General features: G+C 42.8%; 2 protein-coding genes and 27 non-coding genes across 29 annotated transcripts; 2 read left to right on the top strand and 27 right to left on the bottom strand.

Moving 5' to 3' along the window:
* Window positions 1-84: 84 nt before the first annotated feature.
* Window positions 85-1,179, top strand: LOC119741298 (octopamine receptor-like). The gene has a single exon (XM_038217049.1). It carries the CDS (start codon window positions 208-210, stop codon window positions 1,177-1,179), a length of 972 nt encoding a protein of 323 aa, XP_038072977.1. The 5' UTR covers window positions 85-207.
* Window positions 1,180-4,236: 3,057 nt separating this feature from the next.
* LOC119741297 (histamine H3 receptor-like) lies at window positions 4,237-6,206 on the top strand. Its single transcript, XM_038217048.1, has one exon. It carries the CDS (start codon window positions 5,069-5,071, stop codon window positions 6,161-6,163), a length of 1,095 nt encoding a protein of 364 aa, XP_038072976.1. The 5' UTR covers window positions 4,237-5,068; the 3' UTR covers window positions 6,164-6,206.
* A 1,016-nt stretch (window positions 6,207-7,222) lies between these two features.
* Trnav-cac lies at window positions 7,223-7,306 on the bottom strand. Its single transcript has one exon. It is a non-coding gene; the product is annotated as a tRNA-Val (tRNA).
* An 898-nt stretch (window positions 7,307-8,204) lies between these two features.
* On the bottom strand, window positions 8,205-8,277 carry Trnav-aac. Its single transcript has one exon. It is a non-coding gene; the product is annotated as a tRNA-Val (tRNA).
* Window positions 8,278-8,607: 330 nt separating this feature from the next.
* On the bottom strand, window positions 8,608-8,679 carry Trnav-aac. Its single transcript has one exon. It is a non-coding gene; the product is annotated as a tRNA-Val (tRNA).
* Window positions 8,680-9,194: 515 nt separating this feature from the next.
* On the bottom strand, window positions 9,195-9,267 carry Trnav-aac. The gene has a single exon. It is a non-coding gene; the product is annotated as a tRNA-Val (tRNA).
* A 123-nt stretch (window positions 9,268-9,390) lies between these two features.
* On the bottom strand, window positions 9,391-9,463 carry Trnav-cac. Its single transcript has one exon. It is a non-coding gene; the product is annotated as a tRNA-Val (tRNA).
* Window positions 9,464-9,591: 128 nt separating this feature from the next.
* On the bottom strand, window positions 9,592-9,664 carry Trnav-aac. The gene has a single exon. It is a non-coding gene; the product is annotated as a tRNA-Val (tRNA).
* Window positions 9,665-9,990: 326 nt separating this feature from the next.
* Window positions 9,991-10,063, bottom strand: Trnav-aac. The gene has a single exon. It is a non-coding gene; the product is annotated as a tRNA-Val (tRNA).
* Window positions 10,064-10,186: 123 nt separating this feature from the next.
* Window positions 10,187-10,259, bottom strand: Trnav-cac. The gene has a single exon. It is a non-coding gene; the product is annotated as a tRNA-Val (tRNA).
* Window positions 10,260-10,386: 127 nt separating this feature from the next.
* On the bottom strand, window positions 10,387-10,459 carry Trnav-aac. Its single transcript has one exon. It is a non-coding gene; the product is annotated as a tRNA-Val (tRNA).
* A 127-nt stretch (window positions 10,460-10,586) lies between these two features.
* On the bottom strand, window positions 10,587-10,659 carry Trnav-aac. The gene has a single exon. It is a non-coding gene; the product is annotated as a tRNA-Val (tRNA).
* A 125-nt stretch (window positions 10,660-10,784) lies between these two features.
* On the bottom strand, window positions 10,785-10,857 carry Trnav-aac. The gene has a single exon. It is a non-coding gene; the product is annotated as a tRNA-Val (tRNA).
* Window positions 10,858-10,983: 126 nt separating this feature from the next.
* On the bottom strand, window positions 10,984-11,056 carry Trnav-aac. Its single transcript has one exon. It is a non-coding gene; the product is annotated as a tRNA-Val (tRNA).
* Window positions 11,057-11,839: 783 nt separating this feature from the next.
* Window positions 11,840-11,912, bottom strand: Trnav-cac. Its single transcript has one exon. It is a non-coding gene; the product is annotated as a tRNA-Val (tRNA).
* A 134-nt stretch (window positions 11,913-12,046) lies between these two features.
* Window positions 12,047-12,119, bottom strand: Trnav-aac. The gene has a single exon. It is a non-coding gene; the product is annotated as a tRNA-Val (tRNA).
* Window positions 12,120-12,245: 126 nt separating this feature from the next.
* Window positions 12,246-12,317, bottom strand: Trnav-aac. Its single transcript has one exon. It is a non-coding gene; the product is annotated as a tRNA-Val (tRNA).
* Window positions 12,318-12,442: 125 nt separating this feature from the next.
* Trnav-cac lies at window positions 12,443-12,515 on the bottom strand. Its single transcript has one exon. It is a non-coding gene; the product is annotated as a tRNA-Val (tRNA).
* Window positions 12,516-12,640: 125 nt separating this feature from the next.
* Window positions 12,641-12,713, bottom strand: Trnav-aac. Its single transcript has one exon. It is a non-coding gene; the product is annotated as a tRNA-Val (tRNA).
* Window positions 12,714-12,837: 124 nt separating this feature from the next.
* Trnav-cac lies at window positions 12,838-12,910 on the bottom strand. The gene has a single exon. It is a non-coding gene; the product is annotated as a tRNA-Val (tRNA).
* A 126-nt stretch (window positions 12,911-13,036) lies between these two features.
* On the bottom strand, window positions 13,037-13,109 carry Trnav-aac. Its single transcript has one exon. It is a non-coding gene; the product is annotated as a tRNA-Val (tRNA).
* A 125-nt stretch (window positions 13,110-13,234) lies between these two features.
* Trnav-cac lies at window positions 13,235-13,307 on the bottom strand. Its single transcript has one exon. It is a non-coding gene; the product is annotated as a tRNA-Val (tRNA).
* Window positions 13,308-14,126: 819 nt separating this feature from the next.
* On the bottom strand, window positions 14,127-14,199 carry Trnav-cac. Its single transcript has one exon. It is a non-coding gene; the product is annotated as a tRNA-Val (tRNA).
* Window positions 14,200-14,321: 122 nt separating this feature from the next.
* Window positions 14,322-14,394, bottom strand: Trnav-cac. Its single transcript has one exon. It is a non-coding gene; the product is annotated as a tRNA-Val (tRNA).
* A 123-nt stretch (window positions 14,395-14,517) lies between these two features.
* Trnav-cac lies at window positions 14,518-14,590 on the bottom strand. The gene has a single exon. It is a non-coding gene; the product is annotated as a tRNA-Val (tRNA).
* A 122-nt stretch (window positions 14,591-14,712) lies between these two features.
* Window positions 14,713-14,785, bottom strand: Trnav-cac. Its single transcript has one exon. It is a non-coding gene; the product is annotated as a tRNA-Val (tRNA).
* Window positions 14,786-14,909: 124 nt separating this feature from the next.
* Window positions 14,910-14,982, bottom strand: Trnav-cac. The gene has a single exon. It is a non-coding gene; the product is annotated as a tRNA-Val (tRNA).
* A 122-nt stretch (window positions 14,983-15,104) lies between these two features.
* On the bottom strand, window positions 15,105-15,177 carry Trnav-cac. The gene has a single exon. It is a non-coding gene; the product is annotated as a tRNA-Val (tRNA).
* A 124-nt stretch (window positions 15,178-15,301) lies between these two features.
* On the bottom strand, window positions 15,302-15,374 carry Trnav-cac. Its single transcript has one exon. It is a non-coding gene; the product is annotated as a tRNA-Val (tRNA).
* Window positions 15,375-18,351: the final 2,977 nt, after the last annotated feature.

Raw genomic sequence — 18,351 nt, 5'->3', positions numbered from 1 at the left:
ATGGTTTTTATTTCCCTTTAAGACTACGGGTGCATTCAAGTTCCATTAATCGAGCTTTTAAATTGGAATCCTCTTTGAAAGATGGCAACCACCGTTCCAAGCTTCGTAGTGGACAATGTGACGTCGTCTTCTTCAGACTACAGCCTCCTTGGCGCATTCTCGCACCCTTTACCCATCGAGATTATCATATCTACCATTGTATGGCTGATGTGCTTTTTAGCGGTGTTTGGTAACATTCTGATCTTCGTAGTGATTCTAAAAGACAAGCAGCTGAGGTCCAATGTAGCCAATATGTACATATTAAACCTTGCCAGCGCCGACTTGTGTGTTGGGATCATTTCGTTGACAATTAAAAATATTTGGCGGTATACCGGCAACTGGCCCTTTCAGCGAGCCGTGTGCACCTTCTGGACTGTCGTGGATTATTCGGCGTGCATGCAGGGCGTCTTCGCAGTGACACTCATCAGTCTTGATCGTTATTTCATGGTGACCAAATTCCTGAATTATCGAAAGTACAACAGCAGGAAACTTGCTTGCGGCCTAATAACAGGTACCTGGACGCTCGCGTTGCTATTTAATGCTTTCCCAGTTTTGGGCAATGAACTGTGGCCCAATGCTGGAGACGTTGGTATTAACTACTCTGTCAACTGCGACTTCGGCGTGCTGCGTATTCTTTCCTATAACATTGCTCAAATAGTTATAGGGTTCTTAGCACCGGCAATCATCTTAGCTTACTTGAATTTCAAGGTGTACGCCAACATCCTGAAGCGCTCCAAAGGCTTGGTTCGCACGGAAGTTTCTCCAATGCAGCTAGACACTATCCACCCACCGGCAGAGCCCGGTGCTAAAAAAGATTCACACGTCAACAGTACTCACCGATCACAAGACACCAAAAGGTCCTACAAAACTCACCGGAAGGCCGCTATCACGCTGGCCCTTATCGTGGGCGTGTTTTCCATATGTGGGATCCCCTATTACGTCTTGCAGTTCATGTTTATCGCTAAGGGGGTTTATTTTAGCTGGCTGTTAGGCAATGGTGCCAACTACTCTTTGTGGGTCAACTCAGCGATCAATCCGTTCATCTATGCTGCCACTAGTCCCAGGATCAGGCGGGGTATTATCAAAATAATCTGCTTTTGGAACCACCGGCTCCGAAGGAAAATTCGCCCGTTGCAATGATTCCAAATGACTTGCAACGAACCGTGTTCACCAAACTTACAATAATAATCTTTCATAATCGTATTCACATGTAGGTCTAAGTTGTTCGTCAAAACGGGTCTTTGGCGACCATTCACTCTTACTTTCCCGACTAGAATAAAGTCCGGTCTGTACGCACGGGAAGTGAATTATAAACAATCTGAAAAAAGGCAATGGAATAATAATTAAAAAGTTTCAAATGGGCAGCTGCTGCATCGATATTCTGAACATTGTTTCATCTGCTGTTGAATTGACTCAATTGTAGTGTGAATGGTTTTTTTGCAATGAATGTCAGTCCAAAAGAATGTAACATTGAAATATTCCTGGAGATGTTGTGCTGTTTGAAACAGCCTGATTCAAAGATTTCCAAGTAAACAATGTTCCTAGTGACTCCCTGCAGAGTACTGAATGCTAAAGTATGAAAGAATGCTCTCTGCTGTCATTGTATTAATATGGCAAGACTCAGACAGGTGCATACATAATGTTCCCCAATGCCTATGTTCCCCAATACTGATGTTCCCCAACCCTAACCCTTATCCTAAGGTTTTTGGGGAACATCGGTATTGGGGAACATAGGTATTAGGGAACACTCGGGTAGACCCCGACTCTGACAGAGTATGCTGTTTTAGTTAGCTTGGGACGACAGTCTGCATTATCCGAGTATTGTTGTGGCTGCTTAGAATGCCTGTATTAGATTTGGGTCTGTTACATTTTCTCAAACGTTGGCCAAGTTCGCGCAAGGACTATAGTTGACCAATGGTTAACTAACGTTTGCCCGAACTCTGTCTAGTCGACGGTGGTTGACTACGCTAGTCGACTACTTTGGAACCAGCCTACTGGGGTTGGTTGCTTCGCTGGTAACCAATAGCCGCGCGCATTCATAACGCTAGCAGAGAGCCAGGATCCAGAAGTTTTGCGATGACATTTTGACCAGCGTTTGACTAGAGACTTTCGCACGTTGCTATCAGCGCGCAGGCGTAAGGTACGTCACAAATCAACTTTAGTCGACTAATGGTCCTTGCCCGAACTTGGCCTTTGCCTCATTTCATTGCACACAGTGAATACTTTATGGCTTATTATCGTTAGTCAGCACTTATTAGTTTATTATCGTTTTCAAGTGATGTGATCATGATGGGAGCTATTTTAGGAAGCTTACACATTGAGCCTACCTGATGCGGGTGCATATCTATTATGCTGTGGTATAATAAAGTGAATTAGTGGACGGTCAATTAGGAACACAAATGTCGCCTGTCCCCTCCCGTACATGAACTATCAGTGTGAGACATTTCAACTCCCACGGTGATCACACAATCACAAAATACACAGCCGGACAGACAGACAGACGGAGAGACAGACAGAGAGAGACGGGACTCACTTATACTGAATGGGTTTGACAAGATCGCGAGTGACCGAATGGTCCAAAGCACCAAACTTGGCAGATAGATTCTTATAGCCCTAGAGAAGATATTTAGAATGGGTGACACCTGACTTTTTGAAGGGTACCTACTTTGCATAAATCGTAAATGGCCGCAGTGTAATATATTTATTCACATATTTTGGTGCATTAAAAAAAAATATGAAAAGTATATTTTTGGGATTCTACTTAAATATTATCCTTAATTACAAAACATTTTCCAAAGCAAATAAGTGACTGAATAATTATGAGGACATATGAAAGATCCAAACTGGCTACCATTATACCCTAATGTTGCACGCATTTACCTTTTCCTCAAATATCAAGTAGTCTTGCCAAACCTTAGTATTCATGAGTTTCAAATTCACAAAGTTACTTAAAAACTGTATGTAGAAAATCAAGTTATCAATGATAACATCGTGATATTTAGCCCCCTTCCCCCTCAAAAAAAAAAGAGGGAGGAAAAGACGTGTCCGTAAATTGGGCTAATAAAAGGCAAACAGCTTGCCTCATGTGGGGGACATGAACACGTTCAGAAAAACCCCCAGATTTACTTTAGACATTGACCTGCACGTATTACAAACACCCATAATCTCTTATTTTGGGGGATTTCTTCGAAGTTGTTCAAGTCCCCACGTTATTGACAACCCTTCGCCAAAGTTTTAACCAAATTTACAGATACCTCTCCCCCATTTATGTGTTGGTACTTTTGGCACACGCCATTCAGATTTCGGATACTGACCTTCAGAAAGTAGATTGTGATTTTTTTTTTGGCGTTTTGGTTAGTTCAGACCTCAAATGGGACAAGCATATCGATCACATCTTTCATAAGGCTAACAGCAAAATGTTTATGCTCAAATTGTTGAAGAAATTTAACTTATCATGCACTTTCAGACTTATTAACAATATACAAAGGCTACATTCGTCCACTCACTGAATATGCTACACAGGTTTGGAATGCAGGGTTAACTAAAGAGCATCCAAAAACGTGCCCTCAAAATTATACTGGGATTTGATTATGTTGATTATGAGCATGCCCTAATGAAATGCAATTTAGTTTCTCTTCAAAATCGTAGAATGGATCTCTGTCTTGACTTTGCTAACAGACTGAAAAACTGTAGCTTATTTCAGGACTGGTTACCTCAGCCGAGAAGTAGTCATGTGCAATATCAGCTTAGAAACAGTTACAACTTATCCAAAATGATGTGCAAGACTAAACGATACCAGAATAGCCCCATCCCATATTTTGTTGACCTTTTGAACAACAGTTCAAAGTCTTAACTCCCATTCATACTAGAACTTGATAATAAAAAAAAACATACAATAATACAAAATCCTATTTTATTCATGTAATACATTCTTAGGAAAAAAAACCACCTTTTTTCATGTACCATTCTGGTAGAGTGCGCCTTTCTTATATTCCGATGTGCAAATCTTAACTCATTTTTTTTTTAAATGTACTGTATTCTGATATTTGTAAGTATGATGGTAAATGTTTTGGTAAGTTTGTATTTCTGATTTTGTGTTTTAATTTGTACGCATTGTGACAATTTAGCCTCTGGCTACAAACACAATGATTAATAAACCAGAATAATAATAATAATAATAACTACTATACTGAGGAATCCTGTTGAATGTTATAGTAGTTGAAATAATAGTCATACCATGCGTGACAGATTATATGAACGAAAATGTCGCGTTGTAGCGAAATATGCCTACTCGAAATTATTTTGGTATCATTAAACTTGATCAAATAAAGGCAGCTTCAGTCGAATGTTTTGTAGACAAGTTAATTAATGAATCATCCACAAGCATTCATCAGTCGATATAAACGAATTATTTTGTTACAGATGAGCAAAACCACTCGCGTATAGGCGTACTGCATAAATTTACTTTAGAAAAAAAGGATGGAAAGAATGAAAGCACTTTGTTTCTGCGCACATGCTCTCCGAAATGTCAAAGTTCTACCAATACTAATAATGGGACTGCATTACATGGAGACACAAACTCTCTCCGGGCAAGTACGCTCCACCCATCGATAATTCCACAATCGTTAACAATGCGCAGCTCCTTAGCGTTGTTTGCTTACATTCTTTTCCTCGTGTGTCTTCGACAGTTTCATCAATCACGTGATAATTGCGAGTTACTTAACTGGTAATTCAAGCGTAATCGCAAGTACTCTTGTTACTTTTCCATGGACCTTTGGACCCTTGTTGTCATTGTTTCGTTACATTGCCTGTGATATCAACAATTTCACTTCGTTATAATTTGTTCAGCGGCGAAGGGATGGAATCTCGCAATAGTATCGTGGGAGATTCTTGGGTTGGCATGATCATTGGAACTCAACAGTCTACTGTCATTCCATATGGTGTAAGATGAATAAATGGTTTTTATTTCCGTTTCAGACTGCGGGTGCATTCGAGTTCCATTAATCTAAAGTCAAATCCTCTTTGAAAGATGGCAACCACCGTGCCAAGCTTCGTAGTGGACAATGTGACGTCTTCTTCAGACTACAGCCTCCTTGGCGCATTCTCGCACCCTTTACTCATCGAGATTGTCATATCTACCATTGTATGGCTCATGTGCATTTTAGCGGTGTTTGGTAACATTCTTATCTTTGTAGTGATTCTCAAAGACAAGCAGCTGAGGTCTAACGTAGCCAATATGTACATTCTGAACCTTGCCAGCGCAGACTTATGTGTTGGGATCAATTCTCTGACAATTAAAAATATTTGGCGGTATACCGGCAACTGGCCCTTTCAGCGAGGCGTGTGCACCTTCTGGACTGTCGTGGATTATTCGGCGTGCATGCAGGGCGCCTTCGCAGTGACACTCATCAGTCTTGATCGTTATTTCATGGTGACCAAATTCCTGGAGTATCGAAAGTACAACAGCAGGAGACTTGCTTGCGGCCTCATCACAGTCACCTGGACGCTCGCGTTGCTAGTCAATGCTTTCCCAGTTTTGGGCAATGAACTATGGCCCACAACGACAGACTTTGGTATGATTAACTACTCAGTAACCTGCGATTTCAGCGTGCTGCACATTATTTCCTTTAACATTGCTCAAATAGTTGTAGGGTTCTTTGCACCGGCAATCATCTTAGCTTACTTGAATTTCAAGGTGTACGCCAACATCCTGAAGCGCTCCAAAAGCTTGGTTCGCACGGAAGTTTCTCCAATGCAGCTAGACACAATCCACCCACCGGCAGAGCCCGGTGCTAAAAAAGATTCACACGTCAACAGTACTCACCGATCACAAGACACCAAAAGGTCCTACAAAACTCACCGGAAGGCCGCTATCACGCTGGCCCTTATCGTGGGCGTGTTTTTCATATGTTGGTCCCCCTATTACGTCTTGCAGTTCCTGTTGGTAACGAAAGTGATAGATGTTAGCTGGCTGTTGTGGAATGGTGTGTACTACACTGTGTGGGTCAACTCGGCGATCAACCCGTTCATCTATGCCGCTACTAATCCTAGAATTAGGCGGGGTACTATCAAAGTCATCTGCTATTGGAACCACCGACTCCGAAGAAAAATTCGCCCATTGTAATGATATCAATCACTGCCACGATAATGGATTTGCTCAATCTTAAACCAGTCGTTTATGTTCAGCATGACAATAAATTATTTGGAATCTTATTCAGCAAAACACGATAGATGTCAAAACAGTGTTCCGTGTATGTCTAAGCTGCTCGTCAGATGTCTTCCCGGTCAACGCATCGGAAGTGCATCATAGGCCTATGCATTTCGAAAAGGCAATGGAATGCAAATAATAAGGTTTTTCGCAGTAAGCTGCTGCATATTGATATTCTAAACGTACTTTTCAGCTGTTGACTCAATGTTACTATACTGTGTGGCGTGTTGTTGCAATGATTGTTAGTCCAAAATAATGTATCATTGTTTGAGACGGCCTGCTTCGAGATTTGTCAAAATAATGCTGTTTGACCAGTGAGCACTGAATGCCGAGTATTAACGAAGAATACTCGGTGTTGTTATTACTGAGACAAGACTCGGACCTAGTCTAGTGTTTAGAAGTTAGCTTGGGACGATAGTCTACATTATCAGTATTGTTGTGCCTGCTTAGAATGTCTGTATTGGATCTGGGTCTAGTAAATACTTTTCCCCAAACTCTGTTTACCTTTCATTTCAGAGTCAGCAGTTTATGGTTATCAGTGTTATCAGCTATTTTAGGATGCCTATTTGCAATTGGGCCAACCAGATGCACTGGCTGCTGCGCCATATGGCTGCATATATCTCTATATGCTGTAGTACGCAAAGTGAAAGTGTCCAATTAATTGACCTATCGTGATGTGTTGAAAAGTGCAAAACCTTTGTATTTTTAAAACATACATTGCACTTCATGTAGGCCCTACATTTTTGTCGAATTTCAGATGCGCACACAAACAGTTGTGATTTCCTATCCTATACTGCCACATTCCCATTGAGTTTGTTGGACGGTCTGAGTGCTTAAGTTTCAAATTAAACACCCGACCTAGTTCGAAATTTTAGTTTGAAACTTCTAACTTAGAAATATTGCAAATTGCATTAGATGTGTGCGTCTAGGGATCATGATTTCCTTGCGTTTCAGAAGAAGAAAAAAGGAAAAAAATGAATCCGCCCGGGCTCGAACCGGGGACCTTGCGCGTGTGAGGCGCACGTGATAACCACGTGATAACCACGACACTACGGAATCCCGATGGATTGTGTAGTTGTTCCTGGGCCTTATTCACGAGCAAGTCATTTTGGTCGTGTTCCCTGAATGTATTTTATGAATCGTGAAGTGTTAAATGGGATGGTGCCTGACTATTTATGCATTCTAGCCTTACTTTCATTTTTTTTCAATGTGGCTTAAAACATTAGGGTATGTTTAATCACAAATTTTAAATTATTCATCAGAGCAGACTGGTTTTAATTTGTAATGTACTTGATGTCATTGATTTCATTTCTCTTCTTCGCAAAGTTCAAAAATGAAGATTTTACCTCGCTTTCAATTTAATATGGCCGGCTCGTGCATAAAGCCCATAGTCTTGTCACGCGTGACAAATTTCACGGCATTCTACTGTACTGCATGCGCTGCTCATTCAGGCGTGAATTTGTTGGGCTTTGCTTTGATTGGCAAAGGACTGGCGAGGAAAAGGCAGCATGCAAAGGTGGATAAGGTAAAAGGAAAATATCCCGATTAAGATTGATATTAAGATTGATTTATTCATCCAATGATTGAAAAACAATTACAGGAATTTGTATGATCACGATTGGAGACTGAATCTGAATGAAGTCAGTTCGGTCCAATGTTCAGCACCGACTTGGCATATAATGTCAACTCTGTTCAAGACAAGAGCAATCGGAATCGCAACAAAAGAAATTCAAGCACCAGCCCTCCATACAGTAGAAATAAAGAAAAAAAAGTGATTCCGCCCGGGCTCGAACCGGCGCGTGTTAGGCGCACGTGATAACCACTACACTATACGGAATCCTGTTTGATTTAGATGGTTGATAGTCTTGTGTTGCGGGATTGATTTCCGGCGTTCTATTAAGTGTGTGCGTCTGGGATCATGATTTTCTTGTGTTTTAGTAGAAAGAAAGAAAAAAAGTGATCCCGCCCGGGCTCGAACCGGGGACCTTGCGCGTGTTAGGCGCACGTGATAACCACTGTACTACGGAATCCTGTTGGATTTAAGTTGGTGATAGTGTTGTGTTTATTGGGTGATTGATTGCATTGGGTATATTAATTGTGTGCGTCTAGCGATCACGATATCTTTGCGTTTCAGGAGAAAAAAAAGAAAAGAAAAAAAAAATTCCGCCCAGGCTCGAACCGGGGAACTTGCGCGTGTAAGGCGCACGTGATAACCACTACACTTCGGAATCCTGTTGGATTTAGGTGCTTCAAGATAGTCTTGTGTTGCGTGATTGATTTCCAGCGTTCTATTAAGTGTGTGCATCTGGTACTCTGGGATCATGATTTTCTTGTGTTTTAGTAGAGAGAAAGGAAAAAAGTGATTCCGCCCGGGCTCGAACCGGGGACCTTGCGCGTGTTAGGCGCACGTGCTACCACTACACTACGGGATCCTATCGGATTTAAGTTGTTGATAGAGTTATGTTAATTGGGTGATTGATTTCACGGCGTTCTATTAATTGTGTGGGTCTGGGGATCACGATTTCCTTGCGTTTCAGAAGAGAAAAAAAGAAAAACAATGATTCCGCCCGGGCACCTTGCGCGTGTGAGGCGCACGTGATAACCACTACACTACGGAATCCTATTGGATTTAAGTTGTTTATAGTGTTGTGTTAATTGGCTGATTGATTTCACGGAGTTCTATTAATTGTATGCGTCTGGGGATCACGATTTCCTTGCGTTTGTGCAGAAAAAAAAGAAGAAAAAAAAATGATTCCGCCCGGGCTCGAACCGGGGACCGAGACCTTGCACGTGTGAGGCGCACGTGATAACCACTACACTTAGGAATCCTGTTGGATTTAGGTGGTTGATAGTCTTGTGTTGCGTGATTGATTTCCGGCGTTCTATTAAGTGTGGGCGTCTGGGATCATGATTTTCTTGTGTTTTAGTATAAAGAAAGAAAAAAAAGTGATTCCGCCCGGGCTCGAACCGGGAACCTTGCGCGTGTTAGGCGCACGTGATAACCACTACACTACGGATTCCTATTGGATTTAAGTTGTTGATAGTGTTGCGTTAATTGGGTGATTGATTTCAGGCGTTCTATTAATTGTGTGCGTCTGGGGATCACGATTTCCTTGCGTTTGAGAAGAAAAAAGGCAAAGAAATGATTCCGCCCGAGCTCGAACCGGAGACCTTGCGCGTGTGAGGCGCACGTGATAACCACTACACTACGGAATCCTATTGGATTTAAGTTGTTGAAAGTGTTGTGTTAATTGGGTGATTGATTTCACGGCGTTCTATTAAGTGTGTGCGTCGGGGATCACGACTTCCTTGCGTTTCAGAAGAAAAAAAAAAGAAAAAAAAAATGATTCCGCCCGGGCTCGAACCGGGGACCTTGCGCGTGTTAGGCGCACGTGATAACCACTACACTACGGAATCCTGTTGGATGTAAGTTGTTGATAGTGTTGTGTTAATTGGGTGATTGATTTCACGGAGTTCTATTAATTGTATGCGTCTGGGGATCACGATTTCCTTGCGTTTGTGCAGAAAAAAAGAAGAAAAAAAAATGATTCCGCCCGGGCTCGAACCGGGGACCGAGACCTTGCACGTGTGAGGCGCACGTGATAACCACTACACTTAGGAATCCTGTTGGATTTAGGTGGTTGATAGTCTTGTGTTGCGTGATTGATTTCCGGCGTTCTATTAAGTGTGGGCGTCTGGGATCATGATTTTCTTGTGTTTTAGTATAAAGAAAGAAAAAAAAGTGATTCCGCCCGGGCTCGAACCGGGAACCTTGCGCGTGTTAGGCGCACGTGATAACCACTACACTACGGATTCCTATTGGATTTAAGTTGTTGATAGTGTTGCGTTAATTGGGTGATTGATTTCAGGCGTTCTATTAATTGTGTGCGTCTGGGGATCACGATTTCCTTGCGTTTGAGAAGAAAAAAGGCAAAGAAATGATTCCGCCCGAGCTCGAACCGGAGACCTTGCGCGTGTGAGGCGCACGTGATAACCACTACACTACGGAATCCTATTGGATTTAAGTTGTTGAAAGTGTTGTGTTAATTGGGTGATTGATTTCACGGCGTTCTATTAAGTGTGTGCGTCGGGGATCACGACTTCCTTGCGTTTCAGAAGAAAAAAAAAAGAAAAAAAAATGATTCCGCCCGGGCTCGAACCGGGGACCTTGCGCGTGTTAGGCGCACGTGATAACCACTACACTACGGAATCCTGTTGGATTTAAGTTGTTGATAGTGTTGTGTTAATTGGGTGATTGATTTCATGGCGTTCTATTAATTGTGTGGGTCTGAGGATCACGACTTCCTTGCGATCAGAAGAAAAAAAAAAGAAAAAAAAATGATTCCGCCCGGGCTCGAACCGGGGACCTTGCGCGTGTTAGGCGCACGTGATAACCACTACACTACGGAATCCTGTTGGATGTAAGTTGTTGATAGTGTTGTGTTAATTGGGTGATTGATTTCACGGAGTTCTATTAATTGTTTGCGTCTGGGGATCACGATTTCCTTGCGTTTCAGAAAAAAAAAAAGAAGAACAATGATTCCGCCCGGGCTCGAACCGGGGACCTTGCGCGTGTTAGGCGCACGTGATAACCACTACACTACGGAATCCTGTTGGATTTAAGTTGTTGAAAGTGTTGTGTTAATTGGGTGATTGATTTCACGGAGTTCTATTAATTGTGTGGGTCTGGGGATCACGACTTCCTTGCGTTTCAGAAGAAAAAAAAAGAAAAAAAATGATTCCGCCCGGGCTCGAACCGGGGACCTTGCGCGTGTTAGGCGCACGTGATAACCACTACACTACGGAATCCTGTTGGATGTAAGTTGTTGATAGTGTTATGTTAATTGGGTGATTGATTTCAAGGAGTTCTATTAATTCGTCACCGACACCACGAAGTAACACTCTACCGTGTTAAACCATATTTTTTTCGATTTTCAGTTTTTTGGATTTTTAAACATTATTCATCAAGGCCTACCATTACACGAAGTTTCAAAGCTTCAAGAGCTTTACTTTAATAATTACGCTAAGTATCCATGGCAACTTTTGCGCAAAAGTGACAATTTTCGTTTTCACGAAGTAACACTCAAGTTCCATTTACCATTGCAATGCATGGCGCGCACTCTGCTCATACGTGAGCAAAAACGTTTTCACGAAGTAACACTCTTCTTGTAATAAGTTGTATGAGCGCGCGCGCGCTGACCTGAAGTTGCACTTTCCTCGTGTTGTATACATTGAAGAGTGTTACTTCGTGAAAACAAAAAATTACAGTTTCGCAGCTTTTTCGGTTTCACGAACTAACACTCATCTTTTTTTCTTATTTCTTGTTTATTTAATACACAAACGGGTGAAAAACAGCAGATTTAATAAATTCAATTCATCAAGTGTCCACAACGAGAAACCCAACTGAAAATACTCTGTCGTTTTGGCGCAAAGTGTTGTTTTAGAAGACGTTCAACTTTAGTTGCCGTTTTCTCAGATTGCTAGTTTTTACTGGTATGTAGATGGGTGTTACTTCGTGGTGTTGGTGACGAATTGTGTGCGTCTGGGGATCACGATTTCCTTGCGTTTCAGAAGAAAAAAAAAGAAGAACAATGATTCCGCCCGGGCTCGAACCGGTGACCTTGCGCGTGTGTGGCGCACGTGATAACCACTACACTACGGAATCCTGTTGGATTTAGGTGATTGATAGTCTTGTGTTGCGTGATTGATTTCACGGCGTTCATTGTTCGCTTTTAATTGTCTGCGTCTGAGGATCAGGAATTCCTTGCGTTTGAGAAGAAAAAAAAAGGAAAAAAAAAAAAATTCCGCCCGGGCTAGAACCGGGGACCTTGCGCGTGTTAGGCGCACGTGATAACCACTACACTACGGAATCCTATTGGACTTAAGTTGTTGATAGTGTTGTGTTAATTGGGTGATTGATTTCACGGCGTTCTATTAATTGTGTGCGTCTGGGGATCACGACTTCCTTGCGTTTCAGAAGAAAAAAAAGAAAAAAAAATGATTCCGCCCGGGCTCGAACCGGGACCTTGCGCGTGTTAGGCGCACGTGATAACCACTACACTACGGAATCCTGTTGGATTTAAGTTGTTGATAGTGTTGTGTTAATTGGGTGATTGATTTCACGGAGTTCTATTAATTGTGTGCGTCTGGGGATCACGATTTCCTTGCGTTTGAGAAAAAAAAAAAGAAGAACAATGATTCCGCCCGGGCTCGAACCGGGGACCTTGCGCGTGTGAGGCGCACGTGATAACCACTACACTACGGAATCCTGTTGGATTTAAGTTGTTGATAGTGTTGTGTTAATTGGGTGATTGATTTCACGGCGTTCTATTAATTGTGTGCGTCTGGGGATCACGACTTCCTTGCGTTTCAGAAGAAAAAAAAGAAAAAAAATGATTCCGCCCGGGCTCGAACCGGGACCTTGCGCGTGTTAGGCGCACGTGATAACCACTACCGCTACGGAATCCTATCGGATTTAAGTTGTTGATAGTGTTGTGTTAATTGGGTGATTGATTTCACGGCGTTCTATTAATTGTGTGCGTCTGGGGATCACGATTTCCTTGCGTTTCAGAAGAAAAAAAAAAGAACAATGATTCCGCCCGGGCTCGAACCGGGGACCTTGCGCCTGTGAGGCGCACGTGATAACCACTACACTAAGGAATCATATTGGATTTAATTTGTTGATAGTGTTGTGTTAATTGGGTGATTGATTTCACGGCGTTCTATTAATTGTGTGCGTCTGGGGATCACGACTTCCTTGCGTTTCAGAAGAAAAAAAAGAAAAAAAAATGATTCCGCCCGGGCTCGAACCGGGGACCTTGCGCGTGTTAGGCGCACGTGATAACCACTACACTACGGAATCCTGTTGGATTTAAGTTGTTGATAGTGTTGTGTTAATTGGGTGATTGATTTCACGGAGTTCTATTAATTGTGTTCGTCTGGGGATCACGATTTCCTTGCGTTTCAGAAGAAAAAAAAGAAGAACAATGATTCCGCCCGGGCTCGAACCGGGGACCTTGCGCGTGTGAGGCGCACGTGATAACCACTACACTACGGAATCCTGTTGGATTTAGGTTGTTGATAGTGTTGTGTTTCGGGATTGATTTCACGGCGTTCTATTAAGTGTGTGCGTCTGGGATCATGATTTTCTTGTGTTTTAGTAGAAAGAAAGAAAAAAAGTGATTCCCTCAGGCTCGACCCGGGGGCGAATATTTTATTTACACAATAGTACAGGGTACCCTTTTTTCAGGCGACTTGAATCAAGGCTACAATCCTGTAACATTTTACCTACGCGTGCGCGCGTGTACTCTCTCTACATTTGTGTGAAAGTATATAATTTAGGAATTGCACGTTTTGGTCGAGCACCGCCGTTGCCTAGTGGTTAGGCATGCTGGCCGTGATCAGTGGTCCCGAGTTCGATTCCTTGCTCTGCACAGATCAGATTTTGCTCTTTTTTTCAACAATTTAAAGTTTTATCTTAGAAACGTTATTTTTCAGTCGGATACTAATTGTATAGCAGCAATTTTCTTTTTCTTTTCTGATCTTAGGCTCTGGAGGATTTTTTTTTAAGGGAAATAAAGTCCGAAATCCGTACCAAGTTGAAAAATAGTAGCCTCAACTCAAGCTTGGTAATGAAAACCATGCTCCATAGGAAAGCGCAACAGGGCACCCCAGATAGTTGTGTAAAAAAAAAATATCGCGAACCGGGGACCTTGCGCGTGTTAGGCGCACGTGATAACCACTACACTACGGAATCCTATTGGATTTAAGTTGTGGATAGTGTTGTGTTAATTGGGTGATTGATTTCACGGCGTTCTATTAAGTGTGTGCGTCGGGGATCATCATTTTCTTGTATTTTAGTAGAAAGAAAGAAAAAAAATGATTCCGCCCGGGCTCGAACCGGGGACCTTGCGCGTGTGAGGCGCACGTGATAACCACTACACTACGGAATCCTGTTGGATTTAAGTTGTTGATAGTGTTGTGTTAATTGGGTGATTGATTTCACGGCGTTCTATTAAGTGTGTGCGTCGGGGATCATGATTTTCTTGTGTTTTAGTAGAAAGAAAGAAAAAAATGATTCCGCCCGGGCTCGAACCGGGGACCTTGCGCGTGTGAGGCGCACGTGATAACCACTACACTACGGAATCCTATTGGAGTTAAGTTGTTGATAGTGTTGTGTTAATTGGGTGATTGATTTCACGGCGTTCTATTAAGTGTGTGCGTCGGGGATCATGATTTTCTTGTATTTTAGTAGAAAGAAAGAAAAAAAAAGATTCCGCCCGGGCTCGAACCGGGGACCTTGCGCGTGTGAGGCGCACGTGATAACCACTACACTACGGAATCCTGTTGGATTTAAGTTGTTGATAGTGTTGTGTTAATTGGGTGATTGATTTCACGGCGTTCTATTAAGTGTGTGCGTCGGGGATCATGATTTTCTTGTGTTTTAGTAGAAAGAAAGAAAAAAATGATTCCGCCCGGGCTCGAACCGGGGACCTTGCGCGCGTGAGGCGCACGTGATAACCACTACACTACGGAATCCTAATGGAGTTAAGTTGTTGATAGTGTTGTGTTAATTGGGTGATTGATTTCACGGCGTTCTATTAAGTGTGTGCGTCGGGGATCATGATTTTCTTGTATTTTAGTAGAAAGAAAGAAAAAAAAAAGATTCCGCCCGGGCTCGAACCGGGGACCTTGCGCGTGTGAGGCGCACGTGATAACCACTACACTACGGAATCCTGTTGGATTTAAGTTGTTGATAGTGTTGTGTTAATTGGGTGATTGATTTCACGGCGTTCTATTAAGTGTGTGCGTCGGGGATCATGATTTTCTTGTGTTTTAGTAGAAAGAAAGAAAAAAATGATTCCGCCCGGGCTCGAACCGGGGACCTTGCGCGTGTGAGGCGCACGTGATAACCACTACACTACGGAATCCTATTGGAGTTAAGTTGTTGATAGTGTTGTGTTAATTGGGTGATTGATTTCACGGCGTTCTATTAAGTGTGTGCGTCGGGGATCATGATGTTCTTGTATTTTAGTAGAAAGAAAGAAAAAATAATGATTCCGCCCGGGCTCGAACCAGGGACCTTGCGCGTGTGAGGCGCACGTGATAACCACTACACTACGGAATCCTGTGGGATTTAGGTGGTTGAAGTCGGTAACTACTGCCTGCGCTGCTTATTCATATGTGATACGCCGCGAAGTAGGTCACGCATAACAAACACGTCCCCGTTTCGAGCCCGGGCGGAATCAATTTCTTAATTCTTTTTAAGAATTTAGAAAACAATATCCTCGGCCGGTTGCGTTATATGGAATATTCATTGATATTAAATTTCTTCCCCCGGACGCAACTTTTTTTTCTGCAGCAGACATGGTCAATCTCTACAGATTGTAACCAATCTGATCACGCACTCTCCTTGACACGAATACTTATCACACTGTGTGGAAGATACTTGGGTTCTCGGAGACTTGTTTTTCTTTTAAATAGAGTCTGAAAGTACGCCATTTTGTCTTTGAGCTTCCGGACCCCTCACGCGGCCCGCCTACATGGGCATTTTACACGGGGTTGCGCTGTCTCTTGCTACAATTTTTAACAGAATGATTTCTAACCGTAATCACCCCAAGAAACAATCATGTTGGAATTTTATCTTGACAATCCACATGTAAAAAAGACGAGAAATCAGTTGGAGATGGGTTAAAACGAATTTTACCGTATCCGACATTTTGTACCTATATAGGTCTCCTTGCTCGACAACGTTTGTTTTCACATCGCACACTTGCGTGAAAACGCATATTAATGACTAGAAATGTGTTTGTGGACAAACACAAGCTGTTTCGGATATTTGAAATACTCTGCGCACGTGATGCGCAATTAGTGACGTCACTACAAATGTCTTATAACAGCACATTATACGTAAATGTCAAGTTTCAACCAAATCGAACATTATAGTTCTGTATATATAGGCCTGTAAAAGAATAAAATGCCCCATTAAGGGATGTCACATGACATTTGATGATGACGTCACTTCAATTTCCATCTATAACACATCCCTGTGGATGTGCATACCAAGTTTTAACCCAATCGGACTTGTACTTCCGACAATATAGCAATTTAAAAACTGCACATTTAATGGGGACCATCTTCGGCTGCTGGTCTTAGTGTCTGACAAGTGTAAAGTCAATCAGACATATAGAAGTGCCACTAGAAGTGCCACAGTGACTAATCATGATTCCATTGACGATGTATGCTGCACGAAAAAATATCCCCAAGCCGGTCTGAATTGAAAATTTGAGCGTGTTAGCTTACCCTACATATTATTTTACGTCATGACTTTGATCCTCGACGGGGTTTATAAGGCAATGAGAGTTCACGGGTAAGTTAATGAGAGCACGTGGCGTAGATGGTGAAAGGCGCGCTGGTCTCTGGTCTGCCCACCGGCTGGATTAGACTGTGCAAGGTTTGAAGTTCGCGCCCCCTCCCCCCGTGACTGTCTCATGAAACGTGTTCCTTCACCACTTTAAAATGTCGTCACTTTCAAGTGATTCCCGGCCGCAATATTTTTTTCCGTACGCGATTTTTTTTACGTTGAGTTGCAAGTCAGGTTCTCGGACTTTATTTTTCCTTGAAAAAAATCCTCCAAACCACATATTGGTAAAAGAAAAATGTTCCATATGACTAACAAACCTTTTTAAGAGAAGAAAAGAAGTAAAGAAGAAGAAATTAAAATAGAAACCTTCCAATGGGAATTGAACTCACACCATCGGATTTGTAATCCAATGTAGTATCCATGACACTACAGCAGGGACTCGATCGATGTGGTAGTTTTAAACATTATACTATTGCATATGGCCCTCCAGCATAATATATATATATAAGAGAGAAGTTTACTCGCCCCCGAGACGATGTTTGCTCCTGAAAGGATCCGAGACCGCGGGCTCCCGCGGCCCCAAAATCGCTCCACGTCCGTGGAAAAATGCGGAGGGTGTCTTCCGCCGGGTCGGACGCTTCGGGTCGTCCTAATTTTCCCGTACGGACCGGCGATCCGTTTCGTCGATTTTTCATGACTGGATTTTGCGCAGGAATTTGCCGTCGTGTGCGCTTTCACGTTGACTGCCTGGCCGCCCCCCGTGCTGGCTTTTCTGCGTGTCTAGACTGTGCGAGGTCAGCGAGGTCAACGTAGGGGTTTCGTTTACGTGTTCTACTCGGCCCTTCTGCAAAAGCGTTCACCAAACGTTAGTATGGGGTGACCTTGGTAAAATATTTTTTGTCCATGGTGCTTCGCTTGCCGCCCCTGCGCCGAGTGCAACGAATATTCAGAAGGACTACACATTAGTATGCCTAGCGCGGTCTGACCAATCGAAAGTCTACACTGCGTGGTACTTCCCGGCTATGCGTAAAACCGTCACTGGCAACGCGTACTGCAGCCTGCTCCACACCCTGGAAACGAGGTTGAGTCTACGGTGCTCGCTATTTGAAGCACAAGCATGTGACGTCGCGTGATAGAGCGCTGTTGCTTCCAAAATGTGTTTACAGCTCCATGCTTCCACCACCAAGGCTGAGCGTTGTGAGTTCGCTGCCCGCCACGTATTATTCAGTGTCGCGTTATAATTTCGGGGGCCTGTTTGGGGTCAACGAAGGATCGATGCATTGCTTCAAATATCGCGATCTTAAACGAAGTCACAAAAACATCGACGAAAAAGTGTCCGACCCGGCGGAAGACACCCACATTTTTCCACGGACGTGAAGCCGCGGTCTCGGATCCGTTCAGAAGCAAACATTTCTCGGAGGCCGAGTAAAACTTGCTCTTATATATAGATGGTTTAACCAACTTAAATAAAAGTTGCATCGCAGACGGTCTCGCAAATTGTAAGAAGTTCAAGTTTACGTTTGTTGAAGAGTCCAATACTGAAACTTAATTATGACCTTCCTCCATGATTCAGACCGTTTCTAATTTTTGGGTAACACTCAACATGTTCATTTTAAATGACACCTTCACGTTTTATTGCATTATGATTTATTGTCAAACTGTACAACCAGCCTTCGCCTGTGTACTACAGTAACATTTTCACTACGTTTTCCAAATGCGACTGCCTCACAAAAAGCCAATT

This window comes from Patiria miniata, unplaced genomic scaffold (genome assembly GCF_015706575.1).
Source record: "Patiria miniata isolate m_02_andy unplaced genomic scaffold, ASM1570657v1 HiC_scaffold_5, whole genome shotgun sequence".
In the NCBI taxonomy this organism is placed as follows: Eukaryota; Metazoa; Echinodermata; class Asteroidea; order Valvatida; family Asterinidae; genus Patiria; species Patiria miniata.
Note: the sequence above shows the minus strand (reverse complement) of the source record. Positions and strands in the feature narration are given on the sequence as shown.